At 40.3% G+C, this 19,423-nt stretch overlaps 1 protein-coding gene across 1 annotated transcript in view; it reads left to right on the forward strand.

Moving 5' to 3' along the window:
- megf11 (multiple EGF like domains 11) overlaps positions 1-19,423 on the forward strand; it is a 240,773-nt gene that overhangs the window by 190,336 nt on the left and 31,014 nt on the right. Inside the window, exons 11-16 of the mRNA XM_033050114.1 lie at positions 453-627; positions 6,490-6,610; positions 7,811-7,974; positions 9,543-9,645; positions 17,204-17,350; positions 17,647-17,781. Of these exons, the coding sequence (XP_032906005.1) occupies positions 453-627; positions 6,490-6,610; positions 7,811-7,974; positions 9,543-9,645; positions 17,204-17,350; positions 17,647-17,781 (845 nt within the window). The remainder of the gene's footprint in view (positions 1-452; positions 628-6,489; positions 6,611-7,810; positions 7,975-9,542; positions 9,646-17,203; positions 17,351-17,646; positions 17,782-19,423) is intronic.

Below are 19,423 nucleotides of genomic sequence, written 5' to 3' on the forward strand. Positions count from 1 at the left end.
GTTTTTGGAGAAATAATCATTCGGACAGATAAACGTTTTTAAAATTGGACAGAATGTCTCATTTTCTATCATTTCCTGCATGTTTGTGTAATTTTATAGTTGCGCCCACCATACAGTTCCAGCAGCCAGGGGTATTAGGCATTGAAATAATACAGTGAAGCTTATTTCCCTGATATTCCATTGGTTATTGCAGTTCCAATTAAAATATTCAAAATATCAGCAATAATAGGTTAACAAATCAATTATGATTCCTTATAAGAAACCTTCAGTTATTGAGTTTCCTACAAATCCCATTCCAGTGATTAACGTTAACCATGAATTAACACGGAATTGCGATTGGTCTTTGTTGATGTTTTCTTTTATTGTTTTATTGAATAAAACAACTTTGCTTCTTATGTGATCAATTAATTAAATTGAGGATTATGTAGTTGGTTCTTTGATACTCTTTTCAGCTGCCATCCATTGTCTGGTGAATGTTCCTGCAGAGCAGGCTGGACTGGGCAGGACTGCAATGAGATGTGTCCCCCTGGCTTTCATGGAGAGGGCTGCCAGCAAATCTGTGTCTGTCAGAATGGAGCTAATTGTGATGGTGTCACTGGCAAATGTGCCTGTGCTCCAGGATATAAGGTGAATGTTTTATTTATATGCATTGGATGATAATGAAGAGAGACAATAGCCCATTGGTTTAGTTATTGGAGGTCCTGTGCTTCCTCCATACTGTGTGTAACTTAGAGTCTTTAACTTTTCCTACTGCACACCTGACATCACAGCCAGTCGGTGCTAACTTGAGATTTTATCATTGATGGAGAGCGAATATGACAAGAGTGTCATCTCATCACCAACTTCGGAGTATTTGACTCAAGAATGGCTACGATGGACCTGGAAACTGGTTGCTTACCCAATTCCTTTGCTGCAGTTCATGTTTAAACCAATAAATTGCATGTTGAGCTGCTTAATGCAGATCATATTCTCATATAGGATGCCTAAACAGAATGATCTTCATAAAATAATGGATAATGCAGATGGCTAAATTTGAAAAAGCAAACTTAAATAGTAGACATTTTCTCTGCCTCAATGGTGATTTTTATTTTCAGTCGTTTTCTTGAATTGGGATCATCAGTAAAATTGCCGTTTATTGCCTATCCCTAACTACGCTTCAGAAGATGGTGGTGAGCAGCTACCTTTTAAATGCTGCTGAAGGTACAACCATAATACAGTTGGATAGGGAGTTCCAGGATTTAAACCCAGTGATAAGGAAGTACCGGTGATTTGTTACCAAATCAAGATGATGTGCAGTTTGGAGGGGGTGCCGCAGGTAGCGATGCTCCCCCTTGGACTTATAGCTCAATCTGTCTAGGTCTAGGAGATAGAGGACTGTGAGTTTGGAAGGTGATATCAGAGTATTAGTTGTGTATTTTGTAGATGGTGTACATTGCAGCCTCTGTGCAGCAGCAGTTGAGGGAAGGAATGTTTAGCGTAGTGGATGGGATGCCTGCTAATTTTACCTGTCAAGAGTTTTAAAGCAAAAGAAAGGGTACCACAATATCTGGATGCAATAGGAAAAGAGCTAGTGTACTGGTTGGCTTTTCATACTTCAGTTCTCTTGCGTTCTGTATACCGACAATTTAGAAACTTACTCCGAGAGTGTTAACTGAGCGTCATGCTCAAGGGAAAGTTGTTTGGTCTACAAAGGAAGAATGGCATATTCTGACAATCTGAAATATGCAGCAGGTCAGACAACACCTGTGGCAGGAGAAATAGGTTTAACATTTCGAGTCAGTAACAAGGGTCTGTTTGTCTTGGATGAGAGACAAACTCCGTTTCTCTTTCCACAGTTGCCATCTAACCAGTTGGTTCGTCATGTGGCCTTTTGGCAATTTTAGTTATCCATGGTGAAGAAACTATTTGAAATGTTTCTCCTCCATGAACAGAGGGAGGAACATAGAGACATAGAGTTACACTGTACTGGAAGGGGCTCTTAAACCCAACATATCCTTCCTTAATTCCTACCCTGGAAAAATATTATCTACATTTTGAAGATTTTATACACCTCTACAAGGTCACTCCTTGGCCTCCAACGTGACAGGAGGAAACACGTCAGCTTGTCCAGTTTCCCTTTCTAACACAAGCCCCCCTGTCCTATACTTACTAATCTTTTCTGCATTATTTTATTTATTTATTTTTTCAATTTAATTTATTTGTCATTTGGACCCCTTGAGGTCCAAACGAAATGTCGTTTCTGCAGCCATACATTACAAAACAAAAAAAGACCCGAGACACAACACAGTTTACACAAACATCCATCACATCGCTGTGATGGAAGGCAAAAAAAACGTATCTCTCCACTGCACTCTCCCCCCCGATGTCAGTCAGAGTCAAAGTCAAAGCCCCCGGCTGGCGATGGCGATTGTCCCGCGGCCATTAAAGCCACGCCGGGTGATGCAAGGTCGCGCACCGGGTCTTGTTGTTAGAGCCCCCGGCGTGCGCTCGCAAAGTCCCACGGCCATTCCAAGCCGCGCGGGGCGATGGTGTAAGGCCCCGCTCAGGTACTCTTCAACCCCGCAACTCGGGCGGGAGAAGTCGCCGTTGCGGAAGCCCCGAAAAGCGGTCTCCCAGCAGGGACCCGCGGGCTCCCGGTGCCGCCGTCCGCCAAACCTGCAGTTGCAGCCTCCGAATCTCCGGAGGTCGGGTGGCAGCAGCGCTCCACCACAGCTCCACCTGCTCCGGACTCGGCCAGCCCCGTGATGGTGAGTAGTCGGCAGCTCCGTAGCTGGAACCCCAGGTCGTTCCTGTCGGAGGCCGCTCCACGTTGCAGCCCCAACGACAACGGAGACCCGACAAAGAAAAGGTCGGGTCTCCCGTGCAGGGGAAAGATTTTAAAGTTACCCCCTCCTCCCCACACACATACCCCAACAAAAAAAATAACAAAAACTACATAAAAACAAGACAAAAAATAATAAAAACACAGACGGACTGCAGAGGCCGCTGCTGACGAGAGTCGCGCCGCCCACCGAAAGCATAATGCCTTCCTTTCTATAGCAGGGTGACCAGTACTTTAAACAGGTGATTAGAACATTTCACGGGAGCTACACAGTTAGTTGCTACGTGGAAACAAGGAACCGCAGGTGCTGGTTTACAATAGACACAAAGTGTTGGAGTAGCTCTGCGGGTCAAGTAGCATCTCCGGAGAACAGTCTGAAGAGGAGTCCTGACCCAAAACCTAATCTATCCATGTTTTCCTAAGATGCTGCCTAACTTGCTGAGCCACTCCACCACTGTGTCTTCTAGTTCCTAGGTGGCTTGGGTAAGATATTCCTCCTCCATTATTTCCTCTTCTTAGGAGATCAAACTCTTTGCACATATAACAGTTTTTTAAGATAGCATTGAAAAGTGCATAGGCATTAATTAGATGAGAATTAACATCAACATAGTCCTTCAATCGGAAAACTTGCTATTGAATAACAAACATCATGACACCTGATAAAATGAAGTCAGAGCAGCAGAACAGATTCTGCCATGCATCATTGCACATGTCATTTTTCATGACCAAGTCGCTAATTTTAGTTAAAGTAAGCCTGCCTGGCATTCAATAATTACAAACAATAAGATTCATTGAAGATATGAAATACTGTTTCAGCCAGAACTGCTCTTGTCTCAGAATTCTGTTAAACAGGTTTATTTCCCCCAGAAAGGCAGAAAATTATAAAAAACATATTTTATTTAAATATTTTGTTTCGTTAAAAAAAAAACATTTTATTTAAATAAAGCACAACTGCTAAAAATAAACTCAGAAAATGTTCAAATTATGTAATCGGTGGTCTCTCTCTTGAGAGGGAAAAAAATCAACAGTGAAAGATAATTATCCTGAAATGTCCATTTCTCTCAGCAGCATTGTGCAGGTCTTCATGATTGTGATTTTCCTCGTCAGTTTTTTTGCTACCCTCAGATGTCAGGAGTACAATGGAGGCCAGATCAGGGTGCATCCCATGCCTTGTCACTGTGTGAACAGTACTCAGCCCAGGATGGTCATTTCCCATGCCCAGTTCATAGAATAACTAGGGTATTTGATATAAGGAACGACAAGCCAAAGGGAACAAGGTGATGAGATGTTGTTAGTGAAGGAGGAAGTCATTATGATGATGTGGATGGGCATTTGCCCAGATTATATTTTAGAGGCTTCCCAACCAAAATTATAATTTGAAATTAAGAATTAGTAGAATAAACATACACATATTTTGTTTCTGTCTTCACAAAGGAGTGCACAAATATAATCCCCGATATGACAGGCAGCTATGATTCAGATTCAGATTCAGATTCAGATTCAGAAAACTTTATTGTCTGTCGTAACAGAAAATCTTCTTTGACGTGACTCAACATACAACCAGGACAATGTACTGATAAGCAGTCATACAACACAGATTTCTGCAAGCACACACAGTGTGTATAGATCTTAAAAGCAAATATAAAGATTAGAAACTGTAAAAATAGACAAGATAAAAGTTGTGTATATGTGTAAAGTGACAGTGCGTCAGGGTTAATTTGTCCCTTGTTCATTTTTTATTTAAGCTGTTTATGGTAATGGGTATGAATAAGTTTTTGTGGATGTTTTGAGCAAAGATCTTTCTTCGCCAGTATGATTATGAAATTGTGTCTGGAAAATTCATGGGTCTGCCGACTGGCAAGTCCCCAGGGTCTGATAATCTACATCTCAGGGTAATAAAGGAAGTGGCCCTGGAAATAGTGGATGCATTGGTGATCATTTTCCAAAATTCTTCCAACTCCACAGCAGTTTATTTTGATTGAAGGGTGACAAATGTAACCCCACCATTGACAAAAAGAGATAAGGGAGAAAATGATGAACTGCAGACCAGTTAGCCTAATGTCAGCAGTGGGGAAATGCTGGAATGTGTTAAGATGCAGTAACAGACCACTTAGAAAGCATTAACGGTATTGGACAAAGTCAACATGGGTTTATTACAATGAAATCAAACTGAACATATCTACAGGACTGCTTGAGGATGTAAATGGTAGAATTGATAACGGAGACCCAGTAGATGTGTGTTTGGAATTTCGGAAAGTTCTACATAAGAGGTAATTATGCAAAGTTAAGACACATGGGATTGGTGTTAATATGCTGCTGTGAATTCAGAATTGGTTGTCAGACAGGACAGGGAATGTAAGAATAGAACATAGAACAATACAGCACAAGAACAGGCCCCTCAAATCACAATGTCTGTGCCGAACACTATGCGAAGACCAACATATCTCTCAATTCCTTGCAAATCCATGTCTCTTAAATCTCACTATCGTATCTGCCTCCACCACCACCCCCACCCCAGGCATTTGTCACCCACTGTTTTAAAAAAAAAACTTGCCCTGCACATCCCCTTTAACATTGCCCCTTTCTCTTTAAAGCTTTCCTCTAATATTTGATTCCTGGGCTCGCAATTTTACCCAGTTGTAAATCCCACAAAGCACTTTGGTTGCCATTTAAGTCACTTTTCAGGCTGAACCAGCTGTTAAGGAACTTGAACATTAGTGAGTGTCTCCGAAGTTCAAAAACATACTTTTAAACAAAATATCAAACTATCCAAAAATATCATAAACAATTACATTTAAGCTGAGCGATGTAGTTCTGCCCTAACCTACTATTTCTACCCTCACTAGCAGGTGACATTGGGAGTAATCTGGAGATTAGAGTCCAAGAGTTCCTGCTTTTATCCCTTCGTAACTCCCTATATTCGCTTTGCAGAAACTTATCCCTTTCTGGTTTGTATCAATATATATAACAACCTCTAGTTACTCTCCCTTCCCCCTGAGAATGTTCTGCAACTGCTTGGATAAATCTTAGACCCTGGCATCTGGGAGGCAACATATCATCCTGTAGTCTTGTTTGTGGCCACTACATCTCCCTAACTACTGGGTCACTACAGCTCTCTTTTCCCCAAGGGGCCATTCACCCCAACTGTTTCTGAAGCAGTACTTGAGAGAGGACACTATGCTGAGAAAGCTACGCTGTCTGCTTGCCCCCTCCAACATTCGCCCATCTATCTGACTGGACCTTATTGCGATAGGCAATAAATGTCGGAAATTGCATAAATGAATAATAAAAGGCTATTGTTTTTAAAAAGTGGAGAGCAGAATGTAATGCATCCTTATGCACACAATAAAAAGCTTTTCTCTATATCTGTGTGTTTACACTGTACTCCTTTTGGAGATCAGAGTCATGTGGTGTGTATACTTTTCAAACAGTCAAACAGTTTAGCAGAGCTTAAGCCAAACATATGTATTTGTGCACTGCCTTGTAAATAAACAGCTGAGTTTTTGGATAAATACAGATTGTGTCTGATTGCATTGTGCATTAGTAAAAATTAAACAAAACATGACAACTGCTGTGGGATAGCTCGGATTACTTTGGCTAACATTGATGTACTTTCAAATAACACATTTGTTCTTTATCTGGCGAAATGCATTTCCTTTGCATTACAGGGGGAAGATTGCTCCTCTTCGTGCCCTCCTGGTAAATTTGGGTCCAACTGTTCATCCACTTGTGACTGCAAGCATGGTGCAACTTGTTCTCCTATTGATGGTACCTGTATTTGTAAAGAAGGTACAGACATCTGCATTTCATTGTTCTATCATAAATGCTCTTTCTTTACGAAATGAGGTGAGAAATGTAATTGAAAAGGAAATTCCTCTTACGGTGTCTATTCCGCCACTTTTTATAAGAGGAATAGAGCACTCCTTGCCAGTAATTCTTGCATCTCTCTACAGTTATTATGGGTGGGCATGACTACTAATGTAGGGTGAAATCTTAAAAAGCTTGGAAGATAAATCACACAGAAATTTTAACAATATTAGGAACAGTGATATCAATAATGTCCCAATATGCTTTCTAAGAATGAGAAAATAAAATTGGTATTTCAAAGAGTCTAGGAATAAATTAGCAGGAAGGTTCAATAAGGTTCAGAAATATGATTCTAAATTTTGGTGACAAATTTACAAATCCCTGGCGCGTGAACTGAGATGGCTTAAAACGTTGCCCACAAGAGTAGGTTGAAAGTGGGTTTGGGTAGGTGTCTGTGGTTGGGAGAGCTTGTGGTTTGGAATCAGAATGCACCAAAGTGCAGGAGTTGGTTTCAATTTGGCAGGTTGCAAAGATAGAGTGGGGTCAGGCATGGAAAGCAGGACAAGAATTTTAATACCGAGGGACTGGAAACCAATGTAGATCAGCAACACACCAAAATGGAAAAAAGCTGGAAGCACTCCGCAGGTCAATCAGCATCTGTGGAAGAAAAAACAGTGAATGTTTTGGGTCAACGGTCTGCAAGACTGTATTTGAAAATTAAGAAGCACAAACGGTAGAGGCCAGCAAAGAGATATACTTACCTTTTGGGTATCTGCTGGATGCAGAACCAGACTAGAGCATGTATGGACATTTTAGTCCAGCTGTAGAGTTCCTGTCAGTCATTGGCACAACAACCTTGCAGCACCACTGGAGTGTACATCAGTCAACGACAACAGGTTGTGAGACTGACAACAGGCCCGGGCCGTCAACTCACCTGGATTCCAGGCCCACTTCTGAATTGCCCTGATGAAAGCTGAGACTGTTCTCCCCAGGGAAGATTTACCTCTGCTTCATGCCATTCCCAAAATACACAGACATTCCAGATGAAACACTTGAATGAATCATTTGCCGTGGGATCTTTGGAAGTGTTTCTCATATGCTGAAAAGTTAAAGTGGGATTGGATTTAATGTTTATTACTGACAAAAGTTCTCTTGCCTTGATTGATGGTGCTTGTCTTTCAGGATGGCAGGGAGTGGACTGCTCCATTCCTTGTTCCAGTGGTATATGGGGACTTAAGTGCAATAATAGCTGCCACTGTGCCAATGGAGCAGATTGTAATCCAGAAAATGGCTCGTGCACATGTTCTTCAGGCTGGAGTGGCAAACATTGCAACCAGCCATGCCCAGTAAGTTTTGTTTTAAATTTCTGGTTTGCCTTGAGAATATACAGCACTGATGAAAATCCACATTCCACTACCTATATAGCAACATGCTTGTGATATACAGCAGCACCATGGCACAGCTGGTGGAACTACTACCTTGTAGCGCCAGAGACCCGGATTCAATCCTGACCTTGGGTGCTGTCTGTGTGGAGTTCTCCCTGTGACCACGTGGGGTTCCTCCGGGTGCTTCAGTTTCCTCCCATATCCCAAAGACGTGTGAGTTTATCAGTTAATTGGCCTCTGTAAATTGCCCCTAATGTGTAGGGATAGAAGGATAACATAGAACTAGTATGAATGGGTGATCAATGGTCAGCGTGGACTTGGTGGGCCGAAGGGCATGTTTCCATGCTGTATCTCTCAAACTACAAAGAACAACCCAAATCCCCATGTGTGCAAATGTCTTATCACAATTGGCTGTTAGTATGTCAATCAAATTATCTGACAAGACTGATACTCCTGTTTCATTTCTAATCATAGATGTCTTCCTAATTGTAATATTTAGGTAAGCTGGGTGATTATTCACATTTGAAATGATAGCCTGGAGTCTCTCAATATTTAACGCTGCCTCAGGAGAGCAGTCAACATAATAAAGAACCGTTTCCACCCTGGTCAGTATTTTCATGAGGACTGAGAAATAGTGCAAATTTTTGTGTGCTATCCTGTCAAATCTTGAATGCACTTAAGCCATATACAAGGACAATGGGTAGTACAAAGAGAAAAATAACAGATTGAATATTATAGTTGCAGCATCACAGTTACAGAGAACGTGACAATTTTTTCAAGGTTTGCATTGAGGTAGGTTGGGAGATCAGGACTACACCCTAGCTGAAGGGAAGCCTGCGCAGTGCTCTGATAACAGTGAGTAAGCTTTTCCTGAATCTGATGGTACATGCTGTCAAGCTTTTTTATCTTCTACCTGCTCGGGCGAGGAAAGATGAGGGAATGATCAGGGTGGAAACGGTTCTTTATTATGTTGACTGCTCTCCTGAGGCAGCGTTAAATATTGATAGAGTCGATGGGATTATATTACACTTCCATGCACTCCATTGATTTTTGTTTCTTTCCCCATTGGAATTAAACTATCATACAGTAAAATCAGGGATTTTGTGAGTTGTTCAAAATCTACAGTTTCTTCTGGGGCAGCCCAGATATGCACAGTTACATCCAATGGCAGGATGTTGTGATTTTTATTTGATCCATCCATATATGTCACAAGGTACTCATGCTTTCACAGTACTCACTAATTAAAGAGTATCAGCCTTGCAGGATCCAGAGCTGGGAACCGGCCTCATGTAGTCCTGCTTTAAACTAAATATTTGCCTTCTATGACTATTTCTGGTTTCTCATCACCTCCCACAACAGTGATAATCCTCACTCCCCCCTCGATCACATGTCTGAACCACTCGGCCCTCTCTCCTATCCCCAGGACTTGAGCAGTGACAATTATTGCAGAAAATACCGAGAAAATACCAAAATTATTGCAGAATACTGAGTTGGGGATTGTGCTTTTAACCCTCTCTTCTCTGTTGTAGGATGGAACCTACGGTTTAGACTGCAGTGAACATTGTGACTGCTGTCATGCAGATGGTTGTGATCCAGTCACTGGATTCTGTCACTGTGTGTCAGGCTGGACTGGTAAATATTAATACAGTTGAATATTCTTTGGTTACCATTTTGGAGTACAACCCTGATATTGATGTATTATTTTTATTCCACATTATTTTACTTTCCTACTAATCAAAAAACTAGAAATGTAATTCAGCTCGTTAACATAACATACCATTCCAGTGTAATGCTTTGGAGTGGTATTTCCATTGATGTTTTGCTTCAAAATACCGTAGACACCTGATGCTGCTTCCTGAAAGGTCATAGAGATCAGTAAAACATATTCTGCCACAGCAATAGTATGTATTATGATAAGAAATAAAAATAGGTTTGGTATTATTCAACCAGATCTTATAACAAGTTTGTTAGTCCTGTTAAGAAGTGTATATCTTGGATTCTCCCTCTTGAGTTTTGAACTTCCAACACATAATAAAAGGTAGCCCTGGGAAGAAGAATATATACAAAGCTGCTACACATGAATGTACAAATTAGAGCACCAGGAGGCTACGGTCTTCAAGACTCCTTACCATTAACTAAGGTCATGGTGGATCTGATTATAAACTCAACTCTGCATTACTCCTTACCTTCCACTCCCAAGCTTATCTAGAATCTATCTACTGCTGCCTTAAAATTATTCAAATTGTTTGCTTCCGTAACTTATGAGGAAGACAGTTTCATGATTTAAAAAACGTAACCTTAACCCCCACCCTCTGGAAGCAAAGATGCCTTATCTCCGTGTTAAATAGGAGGCCCTTATTTTTAAATAGTGACCCCTAGTTCTAGATTCTCTAACAAATGTACATGCTCTCCATATCCATGTGTTTTAATAAAATATATGGAAACTAGATCTTCATTGGAATATCAAAAATACAAAAGCAGTGGTCAGCGTGAATTATTGCAACAGGTTGGTTGGCCACAACTGGAGTGTTCCATCCAAATTATCGTTGCTATACTTGACAAAGATTGTGAAGGTCCTAAAGAAGATGCACAAGTATGGTTCCAGGAATAGACTGCAGAAGCTGCATTTTTCCTTTGTGCAAGGACAGTAGGGAAGAGATTTGACTGGATGTTCAAGATTGTAATGGTCTAAATAGAGAGAGATTGTTCTAGTTGGCTCAGCCTGGAAGCTTGCATTTACATAGGGAAGCATGAAAGATACAACATGTGTGTGCGATTGGAGTAAAATGGCCTGTTTATAAAGGTAGAGGAAACGGTCATTGGCAGGGAAGTGGGTAGTCACCTGAGGAAAGTAATTTACAAGCCAATAGGAAAACCTTGAAGAATGGAACAGAATAAATTGTTCAGCAGGAACTGACATGGTCTTATTGTGCTGTATTGATTTTATGATTCGGGCTCTTCACAAGTTTGTGTCATTTGACCGAGCTGAGCTTCAAACTCTGCTTCCCTGCTTTCAGTAAGACCGTCTATTCACAACTCTGTAACGTCACTCATCTCAGCCACTGCCTCATCTGCTCCACTGCCAAGAAGCTCATCTGCCTCTCGTCCTGATTATTGCATCGTCAGCTTCCAATAAGCTCAGTTTCTCATCCAAAACTTTCCAATCTCTATCGTGATGCTGCAAGACCCATTAACCAGACTTCTCTGTGGTTGCAAATGACCCACATAGATTCCCAGATAAGCTATCCCCAGTTTTAAAATGCTCATTCTATTTTTCAAATGCCTCCATGCCTCACCACTCAGTCATTTCCCTCACTCAATAACCCATCAAAATAGCTGCTCTTTATTTCTATCCTCTCCCTCATCTTGTAATTTAATTGCAGCACCATTGACGATAACTTTCAGCTGCCAAGGCTGCAAGCTCTGGACTATCTTCTCTCAAGTACTCTGCCTCCATCCCCATCCTCAAAACCTGCATCTTTGACACCTCGCCATCAATTATTTTTGTTTGATAACACTCCTGCAGCGACTTGATTTTCACTACATTAATGGTGAAGGACGAATGAAAGTTGTGCATGAGGGTGCGGACTAGAGAGACTGACTTGAGGAACCCCCCCCTTCCCCCAAGTGGAGAATCCAGATGCAGATATGTCTCCTGTTCTCTGTTGTGATAAATGCACTGCTATCTAATGTAGGGGTCCTTTACAGAATGTTGCACCATGTAAAATTGTTAGAAGAGAAAAGATCTAAGAATTGAAAGAAAATGTTGAGCTTCACTTTCAAGCAGATAGAAATATTTATTATTTTTGCCGCACCAATTTTAAAAGAGAAACTTGCATACGTGGCAAGATTTTTCTGCAGAGAGACGGTATCTCATGCACTTCCAAAATTGGAACTAGACCTCTGACTTTCTGAATATGGAATTCTTTTTTATGTTTAAACTCTGACTGATGTTCTTTCTAATAATTATTAAATGTAATATATGCCCTGTTTAAAATTGGCTTCATACTCTTATCTCAATAAATTTAAACGGGTTGATTAATTTTGATTTAATGATGCAGCACATTAAAAAAAATCCCTTAATTAAAATGTATCTCCTTCTGAATTTGAAAGGGATTTGGCAAGGCATGAACTGCAAGGAGCAGTTGAAAAAGGGTGGTTTGTGTCTATCTTTGGTTAGTCCAGAACACAGTTACAGGCTCCCTTGTGATCATAGCTTCCTTTTTAATGCATGAGATGAAAGTTATAGACGTGCTTTGTGAAATAACTACTTTTCAATGCAGTTTCCAAAGAAAAGGAAAGAAGTGGCAGAAACCCCCCTAATTTTAAGTTAGAAGTCTCAATGGATGCCACATGAATCGGCAATGTAACAGGCTGTGCAGCACTCTTCCTGTTTAACGTGCTGCTATATGGACTAATAACCGAGAAGGTTCATTTTTAATGTCACTGTGTTCCTAATCACAATTGCCTATTGCCAGGAGGGATTGTTAGAGGTTGTATTATTTCCAGGCTGTTGTGAGAAGGGGTTGGGGTGAAGGCCTGAAAGTAGGATAGAGATCAAAATGAATAACATCACAGATTCATACACACTCATACACACTCAAGAAATTGAGAGTTATTGGAAGTTTTTGGTGATGTAGAGGCAGTCTTGAGTTTGGAGTTTGAGCAGTAAATGCTGAGTGACATAAGCAAAATTGTCTCATGTCTTGGTGGTGAACTATCTCATCTAAGGAGACCAAAATCAACTGAAATGATATATAAGAAAATTAAATCTACAATGCTCTTCATCACTTCCAAAGCTGCATCTTGTTCTACTTGCAGATCCCCTTGATGATGAGATTATTCACGTCCTTGTGAAAGGAGAAAGAATTTGGGCTGATCCAAACTATAACTTATTTCAAATCTATATATGAACAGTATCAGGGTACAGACATATCATCTAATGCCTTTTATGATGAATTTTAATATCTGATGGAATCCCCGAATATAGTTCAGATGCTGTCCGGCATAATACACAATGAAACTATCCCCGGATTCTGTAGGCTGCCAGTACGCAGGCCATGGCTACAAACGTCAAGACTATTTCCTCATTAATAATGTCTAATGTCCCCCAAAAAGTGAAAATGAAAATACTCTCAAAATGTGTGGGGAAAATTACATTTTGATATTAAAAAATAATACTAGCCTTTAAAATTCTGGAAAAACCTTATTACTTATTTTATAATGGCGAAAACATTAAAATTAAGGTGATAAGTGTTCAAGGAGCATGGTCTGCTTTTTGACTTGAAACATGTCAGGGCCGTTAAGTAAATGCATTGCGCATTATTTCATTGTACCTGCTGTTGATAAAATGCCACCTATTCTGAGTATAGCATTCACGATCAACAGCATTTTCAGATTCATGGTACAGAAATAAAATAAATCACCTAACACCTTACCATTTGCTCTGTTAATGTAACTCGAAGAAACTTGCTCCTCACAAATTTATATTATGATCTCCTCCATCTGTTCTACTTAACGCCACATTCCTCAAAAAAGCATAATATTAAATATAGAAATGTTATCAATGGTTTGGGGCAGAGGGTTCCAAGAAATTAATTAGATAAAATGCCAGTTTTGTCATCTACTTACTAACTTTAAATGCTGTTACTGGTATCAGTGATGTATTTGTTTTTGCTGTATTTTATACTTGCACTAAAGGAATGCATTTATATATAAATCCTGAACATCTTGGAACTCCCTTCCCAACTGCACTGTGAGAGCACTTTCACCACATAGACCACTGGGGCAACACCACCTTCTCACGTTAGGAATCGGCAATAAATATTGGCCTTGCTAATGGCACTCACACCCCTTTTATGGATAAAATGCCATGGAATGTAAAGAAGATTCCATGCAATAATTTCCCAACAATATTTTCAAATGAGCAGAAGTACAACGGATGACATTAGTGATAAATAAGTTCAGGGTGTTAAGCTATAAAAGGCAAAATGGGCATTCAGTGAACATCGCTACAGTAGCTAAGAAAGAGATTAGAGGCAACAGTATTATCCAGTCATCAATCGACAGGAACAAAGCAAACAATGTTTTATTGGGCTATTGTGCTGCAGCTGTGTAATGCTCTGGCCACATTGCACCTTGAATAATATGATCATTTCTGGTCAACAAGGCACAAGGGAAACATTCCTGTCTTGGAAGTGATATACAGAAGTCCCACAAGACCAAGTTCGACTGTCACAAAAATGAGTGATGAGGAATAGTTTTAGCAACTTGAACACTAAATCCTGAAAAAGACAGGAAATGTTGTAGAGGTATATGAGGTTTATGTCACTTTGAAAAGGTTAATCCTGAACATTATTTCCTGACTCTAGTGATGTATGTACTATCTATTAAAAGCCAAGATTGGGACCAATGGCAGGCGGTGTACTGTCATGAAGAAAGCTGTCATTTGCTGAATGTTTGCTCTCCTGGGTACAGGACCATAAACAGGAGTTGTGAGTGAATTGTGGAGTTATGGGTCAAAAGTTAAAATACGATTTATCAGTTTTTATTTGTTGTGAGAGTTTCAGCGGTTTGAGTACCTTGCAATACAGAATGATAAGGATGCACTTTTTTATATTATAATTGTTTTTTTAACAAGACATAATACTCAAGTTGTGGAGATGATGTAAAATACTTAATAAATTGGTATGGTAGAAATTTACATTAAGACCTTTCATACTTGAAACCCCACTTCTTTTGTGCTGTCATTAGACATTAAGATGTTATGTACTTCCCCACAGGGTGGTAGTAATAAGTGTAATCAAGGATGCCTTCAACATTGGTAAAGTCTTGGAATGGAACTCCACTTGACCTTCCAGTCAGAGAACCTTTGACATGAACATTATTCAGTAGCGATTAAGGATAGGAAATTTTTTTAATATTTTTTTTTCTGGGAGAGTTAAATTTGTATATATATCTGATTGCCACAGAGCTGTTCATTTAAGCACAGGCACTCCCACATAGTGGGAACAAAGACACTTCTAAGAGCACATAGTATATGGAAAGATGAAATGTAAATGAGGTCTCAGTGGTTCAAGCCTTGTGCCATTGCTATTGGATTGTTGGTGTCAGGCAGCACGTGCAGTAGTCTACCAGCACATTTACTTCGAGCTGTGCTGTGAATTCCCACTGGGTTTTGTTTGTCTGCCAGGACCTCAAGGGCTTGCAGAACTTCACCCCAGAGCATTTAAACATAACAGCTGCCTATGAGTACAATAATATTCCCACTGTTACTAACACTTGGAGGATCTGTTTATACCAGAGGGACGGGACACATTGTTTAGGCAGCAGAAGGAACCATTGGCTGGTTTCCTGATATTTTTCTGTCATCGCAGATGTGTTCAGTCAGAGTGTCTTATCAGTTTTTTTTAATCAACTGGGGGTCACAGGGTTCCAAGAAGAAGTTAGTAAGTCAAAGTCAGAAGTCAAACCCAGTCTTTGGGATCATGCCTCACCTTATGCAAGCTAATATTAAGAAACTGTTAGTCCCTAGTCCCAAGAGAAAAACTATTCCCCATAAAGTCATAGGGAGTTGTAGCTGGTGTTTTTGCCATTTGCCCGAATCTCCTCCTAAGTCATTAAAGTCTGTGGAAGAGCTATACATCATTGAATATTGGAGATTAATTAGCTATAATGAGTGGGTCAGAATCTTGACATGACTATGTTTTGTGACATATAGATAAGTGCAGCATGGAACAGGCCCTTTGGTCCACCACGTCAGCGCTAACCATGATGCCAATCTATCTAATCCCGTCTGCCTGCACATAGTCCATATCTTACTTCCTGCATGTTCATGTGTTTGCCTAAAAGCCTGGTGTTATAATATCTGCTACCACCACCTCCCCTAGCAGAGGATTCGAGGCACTCTCCTGTTTAAAGAAAAACTTGCCCTACACATCTCCTTTAAACTTTCTCCCTCTAACCTTAAACATGTGCGCTCTAGTATTACAATTTTTATAAACCTCTCGTGGTCCAGAGTCCAACTTTATCCAACTTCTCTGCATAGCTAATAAGCTGGAAAGGGTACAGAGAAGATTTACGAGGATGTTGCCAGGACTCGAGGGTCTGAGCTATAGAGAGAGATTGAGCAAGCTAGGATGTTATTCCTTGGAGCACAGGAAGATGAGGGGTGATCATATAAAGGTGTACAAGATCATGAGGGGAATAGATCAGGTAAATGCACAGCCTTTTGTCCAGAGAAGGGGAATCGAGAACGAGAGGACATGGATTTTAGATGAGGGGAGAAAGATTTAATAGGAATCTGAGGGATAACGTTTTTGCACAAAAGGTGATGGGTATATGGAACGAGCTGCTGGAGGAGGTAGTTGAAGCAGGTACTATCTTAATGTTCAAGAGACATTTGAATGAGTACATGGATAGGATAGGTTCAGAGGGTTTTGGGCCAAGCGCCGGTGGTTGGGACTAGTGTAGATGGGGCATGTTGGTTGGCATGGACTAGTTGGGGTGAAAGGCCTGTTTCCACGTTGTATAACCCTATGACTTTCTATGACTCTATCCCCTCTATTCCTGGCAACTATTCTATTAAACTTTTCCTGCACCCTATCCAAAGCCTCCACATCCTTCAGAACTGTGCACAATACTCCAAAAGGGGCCTAACCAAAATGTTTTATATTATGTAACTTGCAAATGTTTATATTCTATGTCCTGACCAATGAAGGCAAGCATGCTGCATGCCTTACCACCCCATCCACTTGTGTTGCCATTTAGAGGGAACTATGGGTTTGAACTCCACGATCCCTGCATACATAATGCTCTGAAGGCTCCTGCCAATAACCATATACTTTCTTCGTACATTTGACTTGCCAAAATACAACGCCTCTCTTGCCCTGATTAATCTCTAACTGCCATTTCCCTGCCCAAATATCCAATTGATCTATATTGTGCGGTGTACTTTGAAAACCTTCCCCATTGGCCTCAATTTTTTGTTTCGTCTGAAAACTTACAAATCAAACCACCTGCATTTTCATTCAAATCACTGCTGAATAGGTACAATCAACGGAGGTCCAAGCCTGATCCTAAGTATTTTAACCTCTCCCCCCCCCCCCCCCCCCCCCCCCCCCCAATGGAGTTTGCGGATTTGTAGTGTACATCTGGTTGTGTTTAACACTGTCCTGTTTGCTTTTTCCAGGGATTCGCTGTGATAATATATGTGTGCAGGGACGTTGGGGTTCAAATTGCTCCAATTCCTGTAACTGTGACAATGGGGGTACGTGCTCACCCGAGGATGGAACTTGTGAGTGTGCGCCTGGATATCGAGGAGCTACATGCCAGAGGAGTAAGTATGAAGACTAGCCTGGTTGCATTTAATGGGTTTTCAAAAGCTGTTTTCCTTTCATACATTTGATCTCCACATATTACCCTTGGCAAGAAGGAAGGAAATCACTCTGTCTCTCAGATGTCTGCTTAAGAAGAGGTAATTCCGGCCTCTGGCACATCACTGATTTTGATCATTCATCCAAGACCTAAGCTCTGACATTTCTTTCAGTGTTTGATAATCTTCTGATCAGCATTTTATGAAAATAAAACCCTGAGAAATTTGTTTAGTCTATGAGTGTTTCTGCTTTCTTTCAGTCTGTTCTCCTGGATTTTATGGCCATCATTGCAACCAAGCTTGTCCCCAGTGTGTGCACAGTAACGGACCTTGTCATCACGTCACAGGCCACTGTGAGTGCTTATCGGGCTTTACGGGTCCCCTCTGCGACCAAGGTAAGGAACATGGCAATATGTTGAATATCATGAATATTCAATGCGAGTTACTGAAGACTACGTGAACACAAAACTGAAATCATTTTAATAAGTAGAGACATGTGAGACTGCAGATACTGGGATCTGGTGCAAAACCCATGCTGGGGAACTCAGTCAGACAGGCAGCATGTGTGGAGGAAAAAGATAGACAACCTTATGGTTGTTATGAGTTTTACCAGCATTCTATTTTTTGTGCATTTTAGTAAGTGACTCTTCACTTTGTAACAAAATCTCTGATGTCAAGAGCATAGCGAGTCTGAGCCTCAAAGTCCACTGTATAAGGAATGGTGGATTTGAACCTGCATTCACTGGTATCAACAGACCAAATCTCTATCACTTCCTCCGGGCTGAATGGACTCTCTTGCACTTGCAGTATCAAGAATATAATTATTTTTTTTTACATTATGTAAAATAATTGTCATATTTATTGTTTTACAGGAATTTGATAAAAATCATGCAGCACATAATCAGGATATCTGGCTAACTCTTTGAAGAGAAGTTTAATTAGTTCATTCCACTACTTTTTCTATAGTTTCCCAATGTGGTAAATGATTAGAATGCTGGAGGTGAGCTTAGTAAAGAACAGAATGTGATATTAAAGCTTCATTCAAGTATACTATAAAATCCAACATTACAAACTTCAACAATGCCTCTGACCAGCATTTCTTCAAGATTAAATAATACTGACCAGGAGGTCGATCCTTCTTTCAGGCTCAGTATATATGACAGTGTTATGAAACGCATTGGTGTTTTAACTAATAGGCTCCTGGAGGTGGAAGGGAAAATGTAATTCGCAGTAAACAATGTGGTCATGCAGTTCAGTGGCAGATTTAGTGTAAAATTAAATGTAGTATCAAAAATCAAATGAATGACCTTCATCATAAGGTTGACAGTGGGGATTTCCACACGTACGTTTCAGGTCGTGTTTGAAAGCTGCAATAACCAAAAGGTGGAATGGAATGTCATAAATGATTTCATGTTATGTTATCCCATGACTTGTGGGTATAGTTGAGGTTGCAACCAACCAATACGATTTGTTCTTAACTGTTAGATAAACCAGAATGTTTGGCCATAAATTCTCATTGTCACTCTCACTGTCTTTTGACATATTGTCTATATATAGTACAAACGTCTCTCTGTTCCCTATCTATTCTCTGACTATTTCTGTCATTTGTATCTCACATTATTTTGGTGCAAATCTCTTAAATATACCAATCTTAATCTCTCTATACCGTTATTAGTTGTTTAAAATCCTCTGATTCGATACCATCTTCATATAACTCCTCTATTTCCTCAATATGTATTCTCCATATACCCCACTTTTCATAGTGTGCACTCCTTGTAAATCTCTTGTTGTAAATCTTCTATACATATCCCACAGTGTCATTCTTCTGTACTTCCCAGTGACTCTTACCATGTGCATTCTCAGATATTCCAGCATACTCTGGACTGCTACCAAAGTGTCAGATTTTGTGAACTATTTTAATGTTATTTTTATGAATTTCCCAGCACAATTTCACTTTTTTAGATACTATGTAGTAGTGTAATACATTTCCCAGAAAACCTGATGAGTTTCTGGGAAGTGAAACCCTGGAGAGTTTCA

Source organism: Amblyraja radiata, chromosome 34 (assembly GCF_010909765.2).
Source record: "Amblyraja radiata isolate CabotCenter1 chromosome 34, sAmbRad1.1.pri, whole genome shotgun sequence".
In the NCBI taxonomy this organism is placed as follows: domain Eukaryota; kingdom Metazoa; phylum Chordata; class Chondrichthyes; order Rajiformes; family Rajidae; genus Amblyraja; species Amblyraja radiata.